The sequence below is a fragment of the Thalassophryne amazonica genome, chromosome 2 (assembly GCF_902500255.1).
Source record: "Thalassophryne amazonica chromosome 2, fThaAma1.1, whole genome shotgun sequence".
Classification (NCBI taxonomy): Eukaryota; Metazoa; Chordata; class Actinopteri; order Batrachoidiformes; family Batrachoididae; genus Thalassophryne; species Thalassophryne amazonica.
Window position 1 is genome coordinate 41,992,060 of NC_047104.1, and position 24,254 is coordinate 42,016,313.

The following is a 24,254-nucleotide window of genomic DNA, read 5'->3' on the forward strand; positions in this document are numbered from 1 at the left end:
GTTGTGTGGCTTCTGGCTGTAGGGCGGTCTCACATTGCAGATTTTAGCCCCAATTTCCATCCCGATTGACAAATTGAGGAACTCAGGCCTGTTTTACACAAAAATAGTTGCCAAATTCATATTACCTACTTTATATCCAGTCACATTTATTACCCGAGGCCATCAAATATGACCATCGGGTATTACAAAGGCATGCGTCTGTCCGTGCTCAGCATAAGTCCAGTCCTATTACTGCCAAAGTCTTCAAATTCATAGGGAATATTCTTGGGACACAGACCTTGGACATGTTCAAAGATGGCTAACCTTGACCTATTTGAAGAGTTTTTTATGAGGTTAAAAAGGCACATTCTGTTTCAATCTGTTCCTTTTTTGAGTGGCAGGGCTGACAGCCAATCAGAGTAGAGCTGCACCATGACATTAGTGGTTGGTCTGTCTAAAATCACTTCATTTATGTGTTTATATACGTTTCTCATATATTATGTAAAAGCTAGTGAGAAATAAACACTCAAAACACTGTTTTTGGAACCTAATAACACCTCTGGAGAGAAATGTGGGCGTTAGCATGCACACTAACTTTCGCTAACTCAAAGCTAACTAACTTCCTGCAAATGCACAGAGGGTGATCTACAAGTATTCCTTGATTTGCACAGCTTCCATTCTTGTCAAAAGCTCATGTACACGCACACGCAAGGCCTCATGCAGACACTGTTAAAATGCAAATTTTGTTTTTGATTGATTGACTGATTGATAGAGGGGCTTTATTGAACATGTACAAATTGTATGAAAGACAATAAGATCTGAATAATTATTTAAACAACTGCAAACCATAAAGAACACAATGGTCATACGGCCGAGGGTATTTTGGCATTGCGCTGTTTTTTTTACTAGTTTTTGATTGATTTATTGATTAAAGGTTTATTTTGAACATAACAAAAGAAAAAATAAAACAATAACAGACAACATAAAATTAAAATTAGTTCAAAAGGAGTGAGAAGTCGAAACTTATCAAATCCCACCCCTTCTCCCTGTATGATGATTTATATATCAATCCCTGTTTCCTTAAAAATGCTACTATTAACAATCATGATGATAATGATAGTAATAATAATAATAGCAACAACAACAACAACAATAATATTAATAATAACACAATAGTGACAATAATACAATTTTAGAAAAAGTAAAAAAAAAAAAAACGACAAAACACATTTAATGTGTTCAGCGATCATGCTGTTATTAAAATTGCCGTAATGTAGACGTATGGCGAGGAGTGTCAGTGACATTTCTGAGTGCTGTTGGATGCAGTTGCCTTGTGATTTACCGACTGGTTCTTCTGCACCATGTGACCCTTTGCAGGACTTTGTGGGCCTTTGGTTTTGTTGGTTAGGGTGTTTTGTGTTGGTTGGTATGTGCTCTGTGTGGAGTTGTCTCTGATGGAATAACTTCAGAGAAGAAAAGTTTGAATCTGTGTTAAACATCTGTCCTAGTACACGCTGTCTCACAGTAGATGTCCAACAAAAAAGTAGATTAGATCGTGGCTTTGATGTGTCAGTTCTTTTTTAAAGAAATTGCAGTTGGCAAATTATCTTTTTGACATCTCTCATGGTTGTTTAGCAGAGGAGTTGGAATGTTGGTAAGGATCGGTTTGCCTGGATCAGCAAAATGTCCTGGTGTGGTTTGTGGTGGCAGTTGTTTTGCCGCACCAGCTTGTACTTTGGCTGGATGGCTGTGATCTGCAAAAAGTGAATCCGTTTATGTGTTGTCAGTTTTGTAGGTTGTTTAGTCAAGAATATAGCCACGGTTTGTCAGTGACACGTTTCAGTCATTTCACTTGCACATGGGAGCCAACGGGTCGGTATTGTTTTAGGTCCTTTGTGTTGGCATGTGTGCAAAGAAAATAACACAAAGCATTTTGATCTGATTTGGATGAACCTTGATGGACTGACTGGGACTCAACCAAACCAAAATTAATTTATTTTCAGAAAAATCAGTTAAAAGACAAGGTCACAGGTCAAGCTAAAAAGCTCAAAATGGGTGTTTAGAATGGCTCATCTGTGGAAACTGTGCAACAGAACCACATCACTGGCAAAAAGCAGAGGTATAATTCTAAAGTCACCAAACTGGACATCCACAGGTCTGATGCAGTGCAGAGAATGTGGACACAGCTCCTAATCTCGTCATATGGAGACCAGATTACCCTTTAATCTTAAAATAGACTGGATTATCCAAATTAAAGTTTGTGTGAGGCAGTGAATAAACATGTCCTCTTCGTGAGGACTGTGATGTGGGTTTCTGTTTTGAAGTAGGATTAATTTTGATTTGAATTTGAGCCTGTCAGTCTGAGCAAAAATATTTAGTGCTTTTGGTATGAAGAAAGTCAGTCAGTATGCTTCAGCAGAGGTTTACATATCTTACACAATCACATTGATGCATGCACTTGCCTGAGGTTAGTCGGGTTCTTGCTGTTTCCCAGTTAAACTGCCATCATTTTTCCTTCTGTCTGGCACTGGGACAGTTTGACACGTAGAACAGGTAGAAGGTGAACAGACCAGGCAATGGAATTCCCAGCGGCTGTTGAATGTGGATCAAACCAAAGATGTGCTTGGCTTTCTAAGTTGGAGGGCTGATGGTGGATTTCTTTGTTGTACATCAGGATACACCCCAAAGAAAACATCCTTGTCAAAACTCATCATTTCACATTTTGATATACTGATATTTCTCAGGCCTTGGAGTTGATGTTGACGGTTGGAAATCATGCAATTTGCCAAATGGATAGAGGATTCACAAACAGCCCAAATACAAACTGCAAATCCTTCAAAAAAGATGAATACCAAGATTTTAAAAAGTTTTAAAAAGATGCATTACAAATTGAGTCAATGAAAGCATCTTAAACTATAATCTCCATGGCTGATCACAGACTTGAGGTTACTTTAATGACAGCCTCATGCAGCATTAATGGGTAAGTCTGCACTTATTCCTCCATTTGACTTCAATGTCCAAATAAATTTCCTCACATAAAAGATAACTCAGAACCGTCAGCCAGTTTAGAGGATGTGGTAAGCGTCTTGAAAGAAAATGGAAATCGTCTCTCATATGTCCAAATATAATAGTATGGTCAGCTAGTTTGGAGGAGTTTTAATGTTTCTGGAATGCTCTCAATCGTGATTCACCCAACTGACAGCTTGAATTAGGCTCCCACTGGTGATACCTATGGCTGCTTAATGTTATGTTGAAGCAAACAGTCCACCATACTTAGAGTTAATTTCACCTCTTACTTTTACTGTCAGGTTACTTGGAATAAAATAAAGTATCTCGTTTGTTCAGGCAGAATGTTTTACTCATCTGGTCAGATCAGGTTAGGTCATATCAGGTCTAGGAGTGTGCACCGGTGCTGTGCGTTGCAGCATCCACCACACCATGGAGCCACCTTGGGTGCTGATTGGTAAGCAGTAGGGGTGTAACGATACACAAAAATCACGGTTCGATACGTACCTCGGTTTTAAGGTCACGGTTCAGTTCATTTTCGGTATAGTATGGGAACATAATGCAAAACCTAAATTTGCTTGTTGTTTAAACCAACAATTTATTGTAACATGATACAAACAGGAAAATAAAATAATTGCAAAGTGCTGTCTGGTAATACGTTAAAACCTCTTCTAAGCCTGTATATCCCATCGATTGGAAATTTCACTTTTTATTTGTGAGACAGTGACAAGCCAAAATAAGGCAGGTGGTAGGGGGTTTAATAAAATGTTCTCAAATAAACAACAAATATATCAATTGATGTTGTCAATTGATTTCCTGAAAGCTGCGCTCCTCATGCGGTGTGAATTCACACACACACACACACACATAGTGTAAATATAAGGTCTTACCTGTGCATTTTAGTGAAAAAATCACTCTGCGGCACTTTACTCTGTCAGATCAGTTAGTGGAGCGGAGCCTTCTCCCCCCTCCTTCCCCACCGGTTCTCTGTCTTTGCGTAACAAGTCGAAAAAGTCACAGCGCCTCAATAACGTCTCATTTTCCACAGCTTCCATGCAATGAAATCACAAGAAAAAGTTATAAAATTACTCAGTTCTCCGTGTGGAGCAGGGATACCGTGTGCGCACACCGGATGACGTGCGTATCAATATTTACATGTAACACTTCAGGGAAAAAAGCATTTATGGTACGTATTTAATAAAAAGTTAAAAATCTTTCTAACATCTTTCTGTATAAATATCTCATGTTACAACGTGGAAACCCGCGGCTTATAGACAAGTGCGGCTTATTTATGTACAATTTCTTTTTTCTTTTTAAAATTGGTGGGTGTGGCTAATATTCAGGTGCGCTCCATAGTCCAGAAATTACAGTAAACACACACAACGCAAACTCACCTGTGCACAGCCCTGTACCGAAACGGTTCAGTACAAATACATGTATTGTTACACCCTTAGTAAGCACCCAGGTCCATCCCCAATGCTTTAAAGTAACCATCTATCTGCCTCAGCCAAGTGAAACTTTGGCATTCTCTTGGCCTTCTCCCGCCCCAAGCCTCCTCAACTCTGAGGCACCTGTGGGCTAGAGCCTGCACAGAGAAGCTTGCCACATGGCATAGTTGAGGTTTATTTATTTATTTATTTATTTCATTCAGTTCCAACCACACAACCAAAAGTAATTCCAACAGAAAACATAACAAACATAACAATACTCCTGAATGAAAGGGTGTAGAAAGAAGCGAACTTATATTATCTACCCCTTTTTACAGAATATTAATTTACAAATTAAATAATAATCACATTAACATTACAATCAGAATGTCTAAAAAAGGAAAAAAATGTTTTTTTTCTTTCTTTTTTCTTCCCTTCTCCCCTTTTTTCCTCTCCTTATTTTCTTCCTTTCCTCTTTTTTCCCCTTTTTTCCTTCCTTTTCCCTGTTTTCTCCCTTTCTTTCTTCTTCCCTTTTTTCCTTTCCCTCATTTGTCCCCTCTTTCCCCTCTTTCTCCCTCTCCCCTTCTTTCCTCTTCCCTTTTCTTTCCTTTCTCTTTTTTTTATACAGTAAAAGTATACATGTGGTTTCACTGTTACATCAGGTCGTATTTCTGAATCATATTAATTTTAGCTGCCTTTTAAATATATTGCTTGATTTAGCTTCTTTAATTTCCTTGTTCAGATTATTCCATAGACAAATGTAACTGCAGGAATATTGGACTCATGTGTTCTCTATAATGCCTCCGACTAATTATCCGTATTGCTCTTTTCTGTAAAATGAAAAATGAATGTGTGAATGTTTTGCAGGCATTTCCCCATATTTCAATACAGTAGGTCAGATGTGGAACAATCATAGAACATATAGTAGAATAGAATATATATAGTCCTTTCTCGTCTAGCATCTCTTTTACTTTGTGTAGTAGAGCAATCATTTTTAATAATTTATTCTTTGTATAGTTAATATGTGATTTCTGACTCAAGTTCTCATCAATCATGACACCCAGAAATTTTGTTTCCATCACTCTTTTAATTTCTACACCATCTATAATAATTGGGGTATTCATACTTCCCACAGAATTTAAATGATACTCCTCATCTGAGCCTGCTTAAGTAAAGCCTCGGTCCCACCGAATAATAAGCCATGAATAAGGAGCCATGCATGGGTGTGTAGTGATTATTCGAAGAATGACCCACGACCCTGGTTGTGCTTCATGAAAGTTGATCAGGGGTCATCAGTGTGTCTGATGACTGAGTTTGGTACAAGGTACAAACAAATTGTGCATCATATTTTGTGATATAAATGTGTTGTATTCTCTTCTTATATAACTGGATCCAGCAGAAATAGGGTGTAACTGATGTGAACATTTCCAATAACTGTTGCTGATGTGCAAAAGGATGTTGCTGCGTAGGCTTTCCCCATGTGAATAAAGGTTAAAACCTCACTGTAAACATTTAACACCTTTCTGTATGACTTTGTTGCCCGTTAGATCCTCCTGCAGGGAAAGAACCCGGGTGTGGTGTGGGAGTACACGCTGCCTCGCACCGAGAGGAAACCTGATTACAGCTGGGGCGTGGTACGCTCTGACTGCTCTGCCGCCTGTGCAGGTGGTAGGTGTCTGTACTGGAAGAACTACTATATTTCTATATACATGTAGACTCTTTTTTGTGTGAAGTAGTACATGTAAATACAGCCTGTGGGGCCATAGTTTATCGCATCACCAGTCACAGATTTATGATGGAGTGTAGCAGGGAAGGGCTTTGTTACAGTCTAGGTTGTGCCTTCTGCTAAACTGTACTTAAAATTTCACATGTTCTTTTCAAGAAAAAAAGTCCTGTTCTACTTCATCATGAAATTGTGACTGGTGATGCAACAGACAAAAGGTCTGTTGCAGTTTCTCAGGTCAAATCCACTTCTCCTTCAGACTTGTCATGGGTGTCCTCTGTTATCAGGTGCTTTCTTGCATGGTCACTCAGTTTTTGAGTACTGCTTTTTCCAGAAAGATTTACATACAGTACCACTGCACTATTAAGAGAGGTGACAGTCTAGTGGTTAAAGCAGTGCACTTGAGACCAGAGGATCCTTGGATCACATCCCCATCAGACCGGAAAATCCCTTGCCCTAATCCCCAAGTTGCTCCCAGTGTGCAGTTGAGCATCTTGCATGGCAGCATGACGACATGATGTTTGTGCTTGAATGGGTGTTTTCCACTTCTGTTTCAGATAGAAATGCTCTATATAGGAGATAGGTTCAGTCAGACAACTTATGCTTCAGCATAGTTCAAGTTTTTGTGTCTAGAATGCAACATTATCAATCGCTGCAAATGAAAATTTGTGATATTAGGGAGTGGTTAGATATACACGGTTCCCCCAATCGGAGTCCACAGGTGTATGCTTGGGGTGGAGGCGGGCAGGCAGAGAGGGACCTGATAAATGTGCATCTTAATTAGCCTGCCCAATGTGTTCGTGCTGTGACACACTTTTTTTTTACATGGTTGTTAGCGGTCGCTGTTGACTAACTTTAAATCATTGATAGGTCATAATGAGTTATTTGTACAAACAACCTCTGGGGTTGGGTTTTGTTGGGGTGGGGGGTGAGGACAGTCTAGGTTCAGATCAGTTGCAATGCAGATTTTCTCTCTGGACTTGTATCATCTTCTGTATATTTAATGGAGGCACTGCCACCCAGTGGACATATTAAGAATCATACAGCTGTCAATAGAGGACAGCTTGCTCCACAAACGCCGTTATGCTAATGTTTGAGGAGCAGGCGGCATGGTGGCTTAGTGGTTAGCAAAGTTGCCTTACAGCGAGAAGATCATGGGATTGCTTCCCACTTGGTCTTTTCTGTATGGAGTTTGTATGTACCCTTCATATTCTAGATGCTTCCCTTTTCCAAAGACATGCAGATTAGGTGAACTGGTTATACCAAATTGACTGTAGGTGTGAGTGTCTGTCTATATGTGGCCCTGCGATGGACTAGTGTTCTATCCAGGGTGTATGCTGCCCCATGCCCTATGACTGCTGGGTTACGCTCCAGTCCACCCATAACCCTGGTTAGAGTAAGGGGTACAGAAGATGAATGTTTGAGGAGTGAAACAGGAAGGATTGAGCCTGTGTGAATCATTAAGGGTAAATTCCAGTGGATGCCAACATCACACCCACTTTCATTGTGTGGGAATTAAACCTAAATGCCCCGAAGGCAGGTGCTTCTATCTCACTGGGTAACATCTGAAACCAAAGTAGTCAGAGGGTAGACTGACATAGGCTGTTTTCGAAACATTCCTAAGACAAAAATTATTCACATGAGTGAACTGTGGCACAATCTTCCTGTCTACATCCCTGTGGTGTAAAATCAAAAGGTTGGGTTGCTTTCAGAAGTTACTGTCAGCGATGTTTCAAAATATTTTAACCTTGCATTTATGACATTACATGTTTTTGTATGACAAATTATACATTGGCAACTCAACAATTTTGGCAGAAGTTGATTCTAATTAGCTTTAAATCACCAGTAACCCTTCCAACACAGTTTTAGACAAGAGTGCAGAAATAATTGGATTTCATGCCTCAGCTACTGAACATAGTTTTTGTTGCACTTTTTTCCTATCAGGTCGTATTTCTACCAAGGCCATCTGTCTGCAGGACCTGAAGGTTCAGGTCAATTCCACCATGTGTAATCCCAACACTAGACCGACGCTGGGCTCCCATCTCTGTAACACGCAGCCCTGCCCTGCATAGTAAGTACCGCTTTAGGTCGATATGTGTGTCTTGGCCATGGGTTATGTGGCATATGTCTTTATGTTGCCAAATTTTCAGCTTAAGGCATTGTGTTTATTACAGACAGACAGACACACAGGCACACACACACACACACACACACACACACACACACACACACACACACACACACACACACACACACACACACACACACACACTGTGGTCGAGCAGTCTGAAGGTTGTCAGTGGTCTTTTTGCTGTGGCCAGCCACCACTCTGTTCAGCCTGTGTTCTCTCTGTCTCTCTTCTTTCCCTCTATAATTTTTCCATTTTTTCCATCTTCCTTTTTGGGAAAACAAATAAAAGTCCTTATGCTTTCACAAGTGTTTACATATTGCACTGCAGTATTTTCTCCATTGGAATTTCTAGTGCATGTAAATGTTTGCATGCTAGAATTACAGAGCAAGTGATTAGTTCATCACTATGCAAATGTTTTTTAACACACAATGTCATATTTTCGAATTATGTGCAATGTTTTAAGGCAGCATGGTATTAAACATGCTTCCTTCTTTTTTTTTCCAAGAAGTTTCATGCTCCATTCTCAAATGAATTCTGTAGTATCTGATGAAGTTAGAAACTTTTTCTAGTTTGGTTGAATGGCACAGCAGACCATCAAAGTGAGGCCAATTACAGTACAGGCCATTACAGAGCAAGTGATTAGTTCATCACTATGCAAATGTTTTTTAACACACAATGTCATATTTTCGAATTATGTGCAATGTTTTAAGGCAGCATGGTATTAAACATGCTTCCTTCTTTTTTTTTTCCAAGAAGTTTCATGCTCCATTCTCAAATGAATTCTGTAGTATCTGATGAAGTTAGAAACTTTTTCTAGTTTGGTTGAATGGCACAGCAGACCATCAAAGTGAGGCCAATTACAGTACAGGCCATTGGCTCTGTATCCCTGTATCCTCAATGCAAGTAATTCCATACCAAATCAAGTCTCTGAGTATGCACTGGCACTGTGATTCACCACATCCATGACACCAGGGAACCTCCTTGGGTCCTGGATGGTATACAACCTGGAAGTCAACTGGTCCATCCCCACATCCCTAAAATAACCATCTATCTGCCATAGCCAGGTGAAGCATGGGCATCTCCTTGGCCTTGTCCAACGTTTGCACAGCTGACAAAGAAATGGCTTTTATCAAAGCAAGTTTGCACCCACCACTGATGAATGTATGTGTATGAGAGTGTGTGCATTTGAGAGCACAGAGTAAAGGTGTCTGAAAAGTATGATTTGTATATATGTTGTATGTATGTGTGAGAGTATAGCGTGAAGATGTTTGAAGTGTGACTATGTATGTATGTGTGTGTGTATATATATATATATATATATATATATATATATATATATATATATATATATATATATATATATATATATATATATATATATAGTAAAGTAAGTCCCTTCGGCTGCTCCCTTGTTTGCACTTGGGGTCGCCACAGCAAATCCAAGGTGGATCTGCTTGTTGAATTGGCACAAGTTTTACGCCGGATGCCCTTCCTGACGCAACTCCACATTACATGGAGAAATGTGGCAGGGGTGGGATTTGAACCCGGAACCTTCTGAACTGAAACCAAGCACATTAACCACTTGGCCACCACCCCTGCGCATATATATATATATATATATATATGTATATATATATATATATATATATATATATATATATATATATATATATATATATATATATATATATATATATATATATATATATGATGAAATGTTGAAAGTTTTTATGAATGGTATATTTGAGGGGCGAGGTATGATATGTTTACAGTATGAATAGTCTTTTGTGCTAAATGGATTTTCTTTTCACTTACAAACTCTGTCACTCACAGTTAGACATCAACCTGTCCAGGGACTACAGGTGGAAATTAGTATTTTTGCTATAACCTGGCACAATGCATCTTTTCTGTTTTTTTAGGTCAGTGTATTATTGTGCACTGTCCCTGAGAAATAAAATCATACCATGCCATACCATACTGGGGTCCTCAACACTCAGGCACCTATGTCCTGCATCATGCACAAAGAAACATGGAACATGGCCAAAACATCAAAGCTGATGCTTCCTCAAAATGCAAGGGATACTCGTCTTAGTATTGCTAATTAGCCACTTGTTTGATTCAGAGTCATTCCAGTGGTACCCAACAATCCTCCTAAGAGACCTATTACCAAAGACATCCACTCGTCACCTTCGGTCACTGGTTAGCATCCAAGTTTCACAATCATACCGTAAGGTAGGTACTACCAAGACCCTAAAGACTTGGACTTTTGTTCTCCTGCAAGGACATTGGCATCGCCATACATCCCTGTCCATCAACCTTGTGAATCCATAAGTTGTCCCCAGCTGTCAATACCAATTAAAATAAATTGTATAACATTTTGTCATTATATGTACATGGATCCCAAAATCCATCTTTCTGAAATTTAGTTTCTTAAAAGGTAAAAATAAAGTATTCATTTCAATGATATGTATTTATACAGTGCCAAATCAGGCTAGAGAGGTGGACTTATGACCAGAGGATCCATGTCGAATTCCCCATTAGACTGGAATATAAGTAAGTACCCTTGAGGAAGGTCCTTATTCCCCATTTTGCCTCCGCCTCCAATGAACAATTGTGCTCCTTGCAGGGCAGCACCCTGACATCAGTGTGTGAAAGGGTGAATGTGCAGCATCACTGTAGGGTGATTTGAGCGTCTACATCAGATAAAAAAGTGGAACAGAAAGGCAGTGGATTTATGATTTGTGTCCTTCGACAGAAGAAATCACATGAATAAACTTCAATACAGATCGAGATGAAAGAGATTTGTTATAAAACATCACACAGCTAACTAATAAATGTTCAGGACTGGAGCAGTTTTTCACATTACAATGTTTAGAGTTTTGTCAGGTAAAGCGCATTCATTTTTTGACATTGAACACTGGAGAATTCAACTCTGTGACTGACAGACAGACAGACAGACTCTCTGATGAAGTTTGCAGTGGCCTTTAACCTGAATTATTGCCTTGCATGCTGCCACTCGAGCAGGGTATGTAATCACTTGTGTGTGTGTGTGTGTGTGTGTGTGTGTGTGTGTGTGTGTGTGTGTGTGTGTGTGTGTGTTTTACAAAAAAAAAACAAAAGGCTGGATAGATTTTCATCAAACCTGATAGGTATATTACTTGGGTTAGTGTCTCCAGATGATTACATTTTGTAACAGATTGGCCAAAGGTCAAGGTCAAGCACAACTGTAGCCCAAAAACATGTTTACCATAATATCTCTGCTATCAGAGTGCCTCGAGATTTGATCAAAAGCTTTACATTGATAAGTAAAATACTTTGGTTTTTGGTATAAAATGTTTTGGTGTAAGTGAAGATATATATCATTAAAAACAAACAATAAACACCTTACTCCACTGTGTGCAGTCCCTCAAAACTCACTGCATATACGTATTGCTGACAATATGCATAATTCACAATATTAACCCATCTGTCAGTGTGCAGAATATGAAGGGTAAATTTGGAATGTAGGACTCAAGCACATAAAATATCACCTGGATAGAACTTTTTGACTGAACACTTGGGAAGAAGAAGCAGCAGCAAATACAAAGAAATTCAAGGTCAAACAGATACATTTCCACTCTTAATTTCCTCTTTAAGTTCTTGTTCAACAAAGCTTCTTGCCTGACTTACTTTTCCTTAAATTCCTGTTATCTATCCATTGCTTATATCTAAACAGGGTCCATGAATGCAGAGCATTCTTTAAAATTCATGCCATTAAGCACAGAGTAGAAAATCAGGCTGAAGTGCAGCGGAGCAACAAGTTGAAACAGCACTGAATAAATAGCCTCTATCCGATGTAGACCTTTGGCTGAGGGAACTGGAGCTAACTTGATTTACAGCAGTGTTCCAAAGAACACGCAGGGAACCACGTGTGGGGTTCATACAGCGTACACACACTCACTGAGAAATACGTGCTTTTATTAGCGCTGTGTATCATGTTAAAATAAAGTATTTCCTCTCAGAAAAACAGAAATACAAGCTGCCTGTGTCAAGCGTTAATGATGTTGTCAGTTTGTCCACTGCTAGCCACGCTGCAACAAGTCCAGACTGAACTTTGTCCTGTGTCGGGGGTCGAACAAGCCAGACAGATATCGGTTACACCTCCAACACTCAGCCTCTGTTTCGCACTACATTTCCCACCACCAGAGAGGGTATTTCCTGGTCCTAATCTTGGGCATACCATTCCTCTTATCTCTCAGAAAAGTATTACTTAGGTATGTTCCACATCATGACCAGAACCCTTTGCTTCAGAGAAAAAAATGGTTTTGCTCAGATATATAGAATCAGTACTCTTGTCCTTTCAGCTACGGAAAAGCATTGACTGACATCTGTGGATCTAATTCTAATCTAATTGTGCTGATACCGTTTCTGGGCCGGCTGTGCATGGAGGCCGATTTATGTGCAGTGCACAAGACGACAGATGAGTGAGCAGCTAAAGCTTTGATAAAACCATTAGGACCTGCAAAATGTGCAGACACAAGTTCAACAGTCCTGCAGGAAAAAAGAAAAAGTGACAATGAGGTGGGATGTGTGTGTGCTCTGTGTGTGGGGAATATAAAAGTGTCTCCTTATCTCTCTGACATGTGCTGACAGGCCTATCCATGTTTTATTGTGCAGAGGCAGTGGGATTCCCACGGGAGTAGGCCCCTCTAGCTGTGCAAAGCCACTCAGCAACACCTTACCCCATTCACCCACCACCACCATCTTCATCCTCTTTTATTTCCTGGTATTTATTTACACACCTTGATTTGTAAAATCCTGTACAACATAGCACATTTTGGATAAGACTTCCCAAATTTGGGGGAAGTAAAAATATTGGAAAATGTGGTGACAGGTATTCTCTAACCCCATGAGCAATTGTCATCTCGTGGCTGTGAGGGGGCTTCCATTAAGTGACAACTCTAAGGCTCCCTCCACAAGTATTTTTTTGGCATTTCATCCGCACACAAACAGTGTTTGGGGGGCAAAACAATAGTATTTGCAAAACAGGTCCCTAGAGTGGGTAAATCGGAAAATGTCGGATATGTGTGTCCATGTGCACAAGCAATACGGAATGTTTCTGAAAGGACACAAACATGAACGTCTGTGTATATGTGTGTGTGTGTGTGTGTGCACATTGTTACGGTGCACAGCACACTTTTCCACTTTGCGTCTGTCCATTTCAAATGAGCTCGGGCCCAGAGAAGATGGTAGTGTTTCTGGATGTTGTTGATGTGGCTTTTGCTTTGGATGGTAGAGTTTTAACTTGCACTTGTAGATGTAGCGACGAACTGTGTTAACTGACAATGGTTTTCTGAAGTGTTCCTGAGCCCACACAGTAAGATCCTTTGCACAATGATGTTCGTTTATAATGCAGTGCCGCCTGAGAGATCAAAGGTCACGGGCATTCAGTGTTGGTTTTCGGCCTTGTCGCTTACATGGAGAAAGTTCTGCAGATTCTCTGAATCTTCTGATTATATGATGGACTGTAGATGATGGAATCCCTAAATTCCTTGCAAGTGAACATTGAGAAACACTGTTCTTAAACTGTTGGACTATTTTTTCACACAGTTGTTCACAAAGTGGTGATCCTCGCCCCATCTTTGCTTGTGAACGGCTGAGCCTTTTGGGGATGCTCCTTTTACACCCAATCATGACAACCACAATTAGTGTCCTCAGTTCCCAAACACTTATTGAGTGTTGTTACAAGGAAAGGTGATGTAACACAGTGGTAAACATACCACTGTCCCATCTTTTTTGAAACGTGTTGCAGGATTCCATTTCAAAATTAGAAAATATTTGCACAAAACAATAACGTTTATCAGTTTGAACATTAAATATCTTGTCTTTGTGGTGTCTTCCATTGAATAAAGGTTAAAGAGGATTTGCAAATCAATGTATTATATTTATTTATTATATTATATTTACATTTTACACAACGTCCCAACTTCATCGGAATTGGGGTTGTACATCAGAAGAAATTCCTCAGGTACATGTTGATGTCTGAGGCAGAGGTCGTGGCCAAGTGGTTAATGCGTTTGGTTTCAGTTCAGAAGGTTCCGGGTTCAAATCCCACCCCTGCCACATTTCTCCATGTAATGTGGAGTTGCGTCAGGAAAGGCATCCGGCGTAAAACCTGTGCCAATTCAACATGCAGATCAAACTTGGATTTGCTGTGGGGACCCCGAGTGCAAACAAGGGGTCGCCACCACCAAGAAGAATAAAATTAATGGTGAGTTTATTTTATAAATGTACTAAAAAAGGAGTTTAAATTATATTTAAATTACATTGTATGTTCACCTCACATATGATCGTCTGTTCAGTGGCTTAAAGAAGCGGTTTGCAATTCTAACAAAAACATTCATTAGCTCTTAGCTTCCGATGGCTAAAGCAGTGTTTTTGTTGTAAATATATAAATGATTCACTGGTTTTCAAACATTTCATTGTGTGGTATGTTCACCTGACATATCATTGTCAGTTCAATTGATGAAAGAAGCAGTTTACTCACATTTTGTGCCCTTATAGTGACATTGATTAGCTCGTTAGCTGTGCGCCTTTACACCTGTGCCTTATAAATGATTAATACAGTGATTTAATCCATTTTGCTTCTTCTTGCATGAAGTGATAAATGCCTTATACTCCAGTGCGTTTTTTTCCTCTTAAGATGCATTCTTGGACCAATGCAACTTATTTTCCTGTGCGACTTGTACTCCAGAAAATATGATACAACCCATAATAATAATAATGATCTGGAAGTCTAACAGTAAAGACATACTACAAACCTGTGTAGTGACTGGTCAGACCAGAGTTCCATCACCAAGCAGTATCGCAAACCATCAGACATCCTACCTGGAATCATGCTGTTTCATTCATGTCTCATATTTTTACAAAGCTACATTTTACCAACAATGGCAAACTACCAGCAAACAGAAGTGGCAATAGTAATAGACTGATGGAGGTAATGACAGAATTTGTCATTATTCCAGTACCGGCAGAGGTATCCACTCTGGAGAGGTAAGTTTGTATTTTTCTTTCTTCAAACTCAGACTCGAGCCCCACCTCCTTTTGGCCTTACAACTTCAGTTCCTACCTAGCCCCCTTCCTCTGCTGTTTGAAGTTGTTTTGTCTTTCCCTTGGGAGAAACCATATGTAGAGTCACTTACCGCATTGGGGATTTCTCTTGGTGCATCCCGCAGCGGCAAATGTAAACAAATCAGTGAGGCATGTTGAAACTGTGCCAGAGAAAAAAAATGTGACTGCCACAGGACAAATAGATGTGCAAGACCTGGTTTATGAAAAACTAAAATCAGAGAGGCTTTTTTTAATAGAATGGCAGGAAGGGAACAAGTATGTCAAGTACAAAGGAAATCACTAAATGCAAGAATGCAAGAGATTGTTTTGTGCATCTATTTCACTTTGTGCACACCTCATCCCATCAGCTCTCAGATGTTAAGCAGAGTAAGTCCTGCCAGTCCATCCCTTAGGATCCTGGCATCCTAAGGGATGCCAGGATCTGGACAGTGTTTCTCCAACTGGAATTGCATCACAATGGGCATCCAAATACTCATGCAGATCTCTACCAGATTGTTTCATATAAGAAAAATTGCCATTGTGGAGAACTCTCCAATGTACAGCAAACTAGACATGAATTAATATGGAAGAAGTATTCAATAATCTGAGAATGTTTAAATTTTGCTATGGAATTATGCAACATTTGATGAAGATTAAAAAAGTCAGTGGTCTCCAATCAAAATCAGTCATGTTTTATTTGTGGTATTTTTTTCAGTCGTGATATCTGGTTGACAGTGATGTTAGTGGGATAAATCTCTCAGAGCACTTTTTGGTTTCAAAATATGTCAGTTATTCAAACACTTCGGAGATACAAATTATAGCTAGGTCAGTGGTTTGCAGCAAAGCAGAGTGGCACTTTAGCCACTTCCCCCAATGATATATTGTTATTTTTAAGGCAAAAAAAAAAAGGAGAAAAAAAAAGCACAGTCCCCAAGCCTAAAATCCAAACCAATGCTTTCAGGACCAATAGTTCACATCTTTCCCATTTCCAAATTGCAGTTTAGCCATGCTTCTTCGTTTTGTCTGCTGGGACGGAACCCGAATGAAAGCCTTTTTCTTCCCCTGAAGCAGGTTGGTGGCGTGTAGGAATAGACTTTGCGGTAATGTGTCCTCTTTGAACTGGACTGAGCCATCTGCCCATCTCTTCATTTCCCTCGACTGAGCCTGTGGTTGTGAGACCACTTCTTTACTGTAATCTCCCCATTCAGGCTCAACGCCAAGACAGAAGCTATTTCAGAGGCAGCAGTAGGCTTTCATCAGTGGTAAAGGAGGCTTTCAAATATACAAAAGGAGAGAGCTCAGGACAGGCAAAACAAGTGCTACACGAGATGAGAAATGTGATGATGGAAGGCCAGAATGAAGGTAAGAAGAGAAACATAGAAAAAAGGACAGCACAAAAGAGAGGTCATGTCAGGTCTGGGAGCATGCCCTGGTACCATGTGTCACTGTATCCCCGGGTATTAATTGGCAACGACCCAGACCACCAGTCGACAGCCACCTCCTCAAAGTAGCCATCTATCTGCAAGAGTTGGATGCTCTGAGGGAGTCCCCTTGGTCCTAAGAAGACCTACAGACCTGATCAGAATTATGGGCACCCCTGAGTTTTATGCTCAAAATTTAAACTATGTTCAGAAATAAATGTAAATTCAAGGATTCAAAAGAAGTTTATTGTCATATGCACATAGGAACATGTTCCCTGCACAATGAAATGTGTTTACTGCATTTTACAGTCATAACAAAACAAAAAAAACACAATAGACGACAGACAACAGCCGAGACTTGGATGTGTCCAGTGTCCAGACAGACAGCCCGGAAAGGCCGCCCTTGAGGCGCCATCAGGCCTTATCTGTCCATCCTGGGCGGGGGGGATCCCAGTCCTGAATCAGTCCACCAGAGTCTCAAGGTCCCACAGTCAACATCTCAGGACTGGGAAGGGAGGGAGGCAGTGGAAGACAAGGAGGCGGGGGAGGCGAGGCTATCAGGAGTGTTCTTTGGGGGGAGGATTTTATCCCAGCGGCCTTGAAGGACAGCTGGTGTTTGGGAACCAAATAGATAAACAGATTAACAGACGCCTGGCAGAATCCACAGTCTGAAACTTCAGAGTGGCTCCCAAATACATCTGAATAGAGGAGAGATGAGTGAATTTTGACTTGTGGTCATTTTTAATCAATTGTCCAAATCCAATGAACAACGGCAAATGTTCTACAATTTGATTGCAGAATTTGTCTGTTCATTGGTTTCCTGGCACAGACCCAACTTTTAAACACAGTCCAAATTATTTCATTGGGATTGAGAAGCTAAGGGTCTCTCCACACACAGTACAAATGTGGCTGAATTGGGCATGAAGCAGGAATTGTATGCAATATGTGTAAATTCGGAGCTGCCTCTAATGCCTCATACACCTGTTGCTACAACTATTTGCGCACACCAACGGCTGAAAGACTGAGAGTGCACTGTGAGAGCCCATTCAATCCCTCTCGCTGCAGGTGTTGGCCAAATTCCAGGGGACACACATGAACATCCAACACCGCTTGTTTGGCACTTAGAAAATGTGTGGCCATTCACACTGTTAGCAAGAAAATAGTGAGTAGACGACCACTTTCGAGCTGGCTGTGAAATTTGTCTAAGTGCCCCCACGAGTGTGGCATTGCAAAACAGCAATGCACATGTGGCGTGCCAGAGTGTCGGCTGCCCCCGCAATACATGTGCCGTGCGTGTGAATCATGTGTGTGTTGTGCCCCCCATCCACAACACATCTGCCATGTGTTGCGGATGATCACATAACACAGAAACTGACAGGAGGCGTGGCCACGACAGCCGCAGCAGTTGAGATTTCTGGTTCTGGACGTCACAGCTGAGGACCACGTTCTGTGTTTGGACGGACATGAACTTAGAACTGTCCACTGTGACATGTGTCTGTCTGCTTGCTGTCCTCATGTGGACATACATAAAAAACATATATCGCTGTCGCGACAGGCTGCAGCGAGCGAGCGCACAGCACGCACATTGACAGGCTGCCCCAGGTGAAATGGACCGTCAGATCATAACACGCAGTGGGCGATCTGAATGTCACGTCACCCACGTGAGCTCTGTTCTACATGACGCGGTGTCTGTCCTGTGGCACGCCAACCACAGGACACGTATGTTGGGCACGCATGCACGTGCAGGACACGCGTGCCCGACTGTGTATGAAACTATCGCAGCAGGATTGTTCATGCCTGCCCGATCACGTGTCCCTCCTGACGTTGGTTTGATGTTATCGTCGTTTGATCATACGAGCTGTTTTGCCGTGATTTGCCCTGATTTGTAATTATTCTTACTATGTGTGAAGGGGCCCTTAAGGTTAGCTGCCTTTCAATTCAATGTCTATTAATTATTCATTCACCAAATTGATGTGTGTTTGGGGTCAGTTGGCTTGTTGGAACACCAGCAGGTGACGGTGTGTGGTTTTGGTGAAGAATTTTGAGATCCTCCATCTTCATTATTCCACCTACTTTGTGGAGTGCAACAGTTCCACTGAGTACTGGGACTGAATGCCTCAACTTTACTTCTCCAAATATACCTCTGGCCATCTTGGCCAAACAACTCAATGCTGGTGTTATCTGATCTTAAGGTGGCGGCTTCTCATTCCACTTTCATGTAAAATTTTGTTGAATGTTGACAAGTCAAGTCTGAAAGCATGCACTGGTGCAGTGCTTTGCCGCATCCACATCACCACAGAACCACCTTGGGTCCTGGATGGCAACCACCCAGGCAGACAACTGTTCCATCCCCCACACTCGAATGTTGACAGTGACACTGGTAATCCAGCAGCTTCCACTCCATGGCAGGCCTGAGCCTTGTTTTTCCCAGAGTTGTTCCTGACAATCCAAACCATTTTCATCTCAGCTTGGGGTAACAGCTTAGGTCTTCTGCCAGATGTTGGCAAAGTGGCTTCACCTCCCAATTACTTGTATTGACATATATTTGTTTGAACTGATGATCTTGGGCTCCTTGGGCTTATCTATTCTAGTATGTATTGGTAAACCATATATACAGTGTATACCATGCATCCAGAAAGTATTAACAGCTCTTCACTTTTTCCACATTTTGTTAATTTACAGCTTTATTCCAAAATGGAGTAAATTCATTTTTTCTCTCAAACTTCTACTCACAACACCCATAATGACAACTATTATCAATGATAAATGATGTTTTTTTTTTGTTTTTTTTTTTGCAAATTTATTAAAATAAAAACTATGAAAACACATGTACATAAAGATTCACAGCCATTGGTCAATACTTTGTTGATGCACCTTTGGCAGCAGTTACAGTTTCAACTCTTCTTGAATATGATGCCACAAGCTTGGTCCACCTATCTTTGGGCAGTTATGCCCATTACTCTTTGCAGCACCTCTCAAGCTCCATCTGCTGGATGAGGAGCATCAGTGCGCAGCCATTTTCAGATCTCTCTAGAGATGCTCAATCAGATTCAGGTCTGGGCTCTGGCTGGGCAACTCAAGGACATTCACAGAGTTGTCCTGAAGCTACGCCTTTGATATCTTGGCTGTATGCTTAGGGTCATTGTCCTGCTGAAAGATGGACCGTCACCCCAGTCTCAGGTCAAGAGCGCTCTGGAGTAGGTTTTCATTCAGGATGTCTCTTTACATTGCTATATTCATATTTCCCTCAATACTGACTAGTCTCCCAGTTCCTTTTCCTGAAAAACATCCCCACAGCATGATGCTGCCACACCACGCTTCACTGTAGGGATGTTGCCTGGTTTCCTCCAAACATGAGGCCTGGCATTCATGCCAAAGAGTTCAACCTTTGTCTCACCAGACATGGTCTGGGAGTCCTTCAGGTGCCTTTTGGCAAACTCCAGGTGGGCTGCCATGTGCCTTTTCCTAAGGAGTGGCTTCCGTCTTGTCACTCTACCATACAGGCCTGATTGGTGGATTGCTGCAGAGATGGTTGTCCTTCTGGAAGGTTCTCCTCTCTCCATAGAGGAATGCTGGAGCTCTGACAGAGTGACCATCGGGTTCTTGTTCACCTCCCTGACTAAGGCCCTTCTACGCCAATTGCTCAGTTTAGATGGGGAGCCAGCCCAACTCTAGGAAGATTCCTGGTGGATCCGAACTTCTTCCATTTACACATAATGGAGGCCACTGTGTTCATTGGAACCTTCAAAGGAGCAGAAATGTTTCTGTATCCTTCTACAGAATTATGCCTTGAGACAATTCTGTCTCGGTCGTCTACAGACAATTCCTTTGACTTCATGCTTGGTTTGTGCTCTGACATGCACTGTCAGCTGTGGGACCTTATATGTAGACAGGTGTGTGTCTTTCCAAATCATGTCCAATCAACTGAATTTACCCCAGGTGGACTCCAATTAAGGTGTAGAAACATCTCAAAGATGATCAGTGGAGACAGGATGCTCCTGAGCTCAATTTTGAGCTTCATGGCAAAGGCTGTGAATATTTATGTACACACGATTTCTTAGTTGTTGGGGTTTTTTTTTTGTTTGTTTGTTTGTTTTTATAAATGATCAAAAATCTCAAAGTTTTTTTTTACATTTTTGTTATGAGGTATTGTGTGTAGAAATATGAGGAAAAATGAATTTCATCTATTTTTGGAATAAGGCTGTAACATAAAATATAGAAAAAGTGAAGTGCTATGAATACTTTCCAAATGTAATGTATGTTCATGATGAGTGTATTTCAATTTCTGACTACAACTATATCTCTGTACAATATGTAGCATCCATCCGTCCGTCCGTCCATCCATCCATTTTCCAGTGTTTTCTTGTTTGTAGTGGCTAAGTACTGTAAGGTTGCTCAGCCACACCCATGCTCCTGGGAGTTCTGAAGGCATTACCAGTCCAGACACTATATGTAAACACATCAGCTTGTTCTGGATCTATCCTGGTTTCTCCACCCAGTTGGAGCTGCCAGGAAATCCTCCAAAGGGAGGCAGTAAGCAGCCATCCTATTCACATACCCTACGTACCTCTACTAGTTCCTTTCTATATGAAGGAGAAAAAGAAGTGCACTCTGTACACTTGTATCTGCAGACTCACTCATTCGATCACTATTCAAGGTACATTGCTATCGGAGAGAATTGAAGCATGGTGTGGTGAATTGAGAGATTCACTTCCTGGCTCAGCTCTTTCTACTTCTACAGCAAAGTTCTGATGTTTTTAGCTGAAGGCAAAATGCATTAACTAACTGGGAAGGGCTCCAAGGCTGTACATCACACACATTGCAGTTTTTTGCAAGATAGAGTGGGGGGGGGGGGGGGGGCTTTGTGTGTTGTTGGAGGAAGAGACATGTTCTCTTTACCACAATCTATTGGGCCATGATGGACGGTAATGTGTGAGGCGAGATGGCGTTCAGTCCAGGGACTGTCCAGGACTTACTGCTGCCAAGGTCCATGTATGAAACTGTTAATATCATGAAAATGGTGTGTAATCTCAGCTATGATATGTAACTACTTTTTAGCATTTAATGAAGAGCCAGCAAAACTTCACCAGATGTTGAACCACTTTTTTTTTATCAAAGTATTTTTATTAGTTTTTTCCATTTTTACACACAAAGCAAACAATGAACACAAACTTAAAATAACCCTCCCACCCCACCCCTTCTAAACCGGATCAACTATAATAATAACTAAACTGTACAGGCATCTAAGGACACACAAACGCAATCTTAAGTACCGCATGTTAGTATGCATCACAGACCCTGATAGTATCTAAACTAAAACATCTGCAGGTAAGCTCTCAAAATAAGATAGAAATGGCTGCCATGTATCAAGATAGACCTTGACAGATCCTTTTACAGTATATCTGATCTTCTCCAAATGAATATGATACATAACTTCTCTCATCCATTGACCATATGAAGGTGGATGTAGATTCTTCCATTGGCAGAGAATGAGTCTCCTGGCCAACAAAGAACAAAACGCAATCATAGCCTTCTGTTTTGTACCGAATAGGGCCTCCAGAGGAACAACACCAAACAGAGAGGTCAGTGGAGATGGATGGACAGTCCTACCACAGACTGCAGAAAGTGTCTTGAAAACAGATTGCCAATAACCATGTAGTTTTGGACAGGTCCAAAATGTGTGAACCAGTGAGGCCGGTGACTGTTTGCAGCGGTTGCATGCCGGGTCCAGGTCAGGTTTAAACTTTGACAATTTGTCCTTAGACCAATGCAGACGATGGACAACTTTAAACTGAAGAACAGAATGTCTCAGACATATTGAAGATGAATAAATGTTCTTGATAATGATTCCCCACATTGAATCTGATATGGTTTCACCCAAGTCCAGCTCCCATTTATGTTTAAGGGAGTCCAAGCTCATCTCATAGTGATAGCTCAGCAGTTTGTAAATCCGGCTAAGTGTCCGTTTTGGAAAAGTTTTGCACTCCAGAATTGAGTCCACCAAATTCTTAGAAGGGCACACAGGGAAACTAACAGAGTTTGACCTCACAAAATGTCTGACTTGGAGATATTTAAAAAAATGTGAAGAGTGGAGACCAAATTTCTGTACCAGCTGGTCATAAGAGGCAAAGATATTATCTACATAGAGATCATAAAGTGAATACACACCTTTAAGAGCCCAGGTATTAAAAGTTGCATCAGTCAAAGAAGGGGCAAACATATGATTGTTTGACACTGGGGCAAAAAACAATAGTTCTGTAAAGTGACATGACCTCCTGAACTGATTCCAAATTTTCAGTGTGTGAGTAACAACAGGATTACAAGTATAGGTTGAGAGTGGATTTGTAAATGGTAACTGAGAGCAGAGTAAAGCAGATGCAGAGCTAGATGTGATCGAGGCTTTTTCCAGAGCCACCCAACTAGGGGGATTATCTGTTTCCAACCAGAGTGATAAGGCTCTGATATTCGCTGCCCAATAATAAAACATAAAATTGGGCAATGACATACCACCAAGGCTAGTTGAACCACTTTTAACCACTTACTAATAAGTGGTTATCTGAAGTCTGTGGTGTAATATCACTTAATTGTAATACAGGGGAACATTGTGTTTTGCGTGTGTTTTGGCCCACAATACGTTTGCTGTATTTGAGTCATGTGTTTGAGCACTGCAATATGTTTGTATGTGTACATACATGTCAAACAGCTCTATTTCATTAGGTTTACCCCTGTTGATGTTTGTCTGCAGTTGGACGACAACAGACTGGGGGCTTTGCAGTCGGTCGTGTGGAGGAGGCCAGCAGACCAGGACACTTCGCTGTTTGAGGAAGGTGACCTACCAGAGAGAAGAGGTGGTGGCTCACTCCCTCTGCCCAGTCATTTCGCCCACTGAGGTACAGCCCTGCCACACCCAGGCCTGCCCACCCGAGTGGAGCACAGGATCCTGGTCACAGGTGGGTTTATCCACAGAGACACGACTGACTAGAAGAAAATAGGTGAAATGCACATGCAATATATGAGCAACTCTTTAAGAAATATATTTTACTTAATACCTTTACCTATCTTACAAATATGATACCTTAGATCATCAGTTCAAACAATTGTATGTCAATTTTTTCATTATATTCAGATTTTTAAATTTCTGATGATCCTTGAAAACAACAACCAAATCTGAGCTGAAAATTGTGGTATTTAAAAAAAACAAAATCATTTGATTCTACGTCTCATTTTAAAATTTCATCAAAACGAAAGGCATTAAGAGTACTGATTCATACCTTGCACACTATACATGTCAATATAAATGTACAACTTAATATACATATGTTTGTAATGTTGTTTTTGACTATGGATGATTTCATAATATCACTTAAGACTTATTCATCCCAATCAATCACAAATATTTTGCTGATCAGTATATGCTTTAGATCATCTATCTAGGCTTCTTGGTTTTTGAGATGTACAACAAGGTGTTTTTTGAACAT

The 24,254-nt window shown here is 40.8% G+C and overlaps 1 protein-coding gene across 1 annotated transcript in view; it reads left to right on the plus strand.

The window, feature by feature from the left end:
* adamts18 (ADAM metallopeptidase with thrombospondin type 1 motif, 18) overlaps window positions 1–24,254 on the plus strand; it is a 314,116-nt gene that overhangs the window by 239,757 nt on the left and 50,105 nt on the right. Inside the window, exons 17-19 of the mRNA XM_034185420.1 lie at window positions 5,960–6,080; window positions 8,080–8,206; window positions 23,522–23,726. Of these exons, the coding sequence (XP_034041311.1) occupies window positions 5,960–6,080; window positions 8,080–8,206; window positions 23,522–23,726 (453 nt within the window). The remainder of the gene's footprint in view (window positions 1–5,959; window positions 6,081–8,079; window positions 8,207–23,521; window positions 23,727–24,254) is intronic.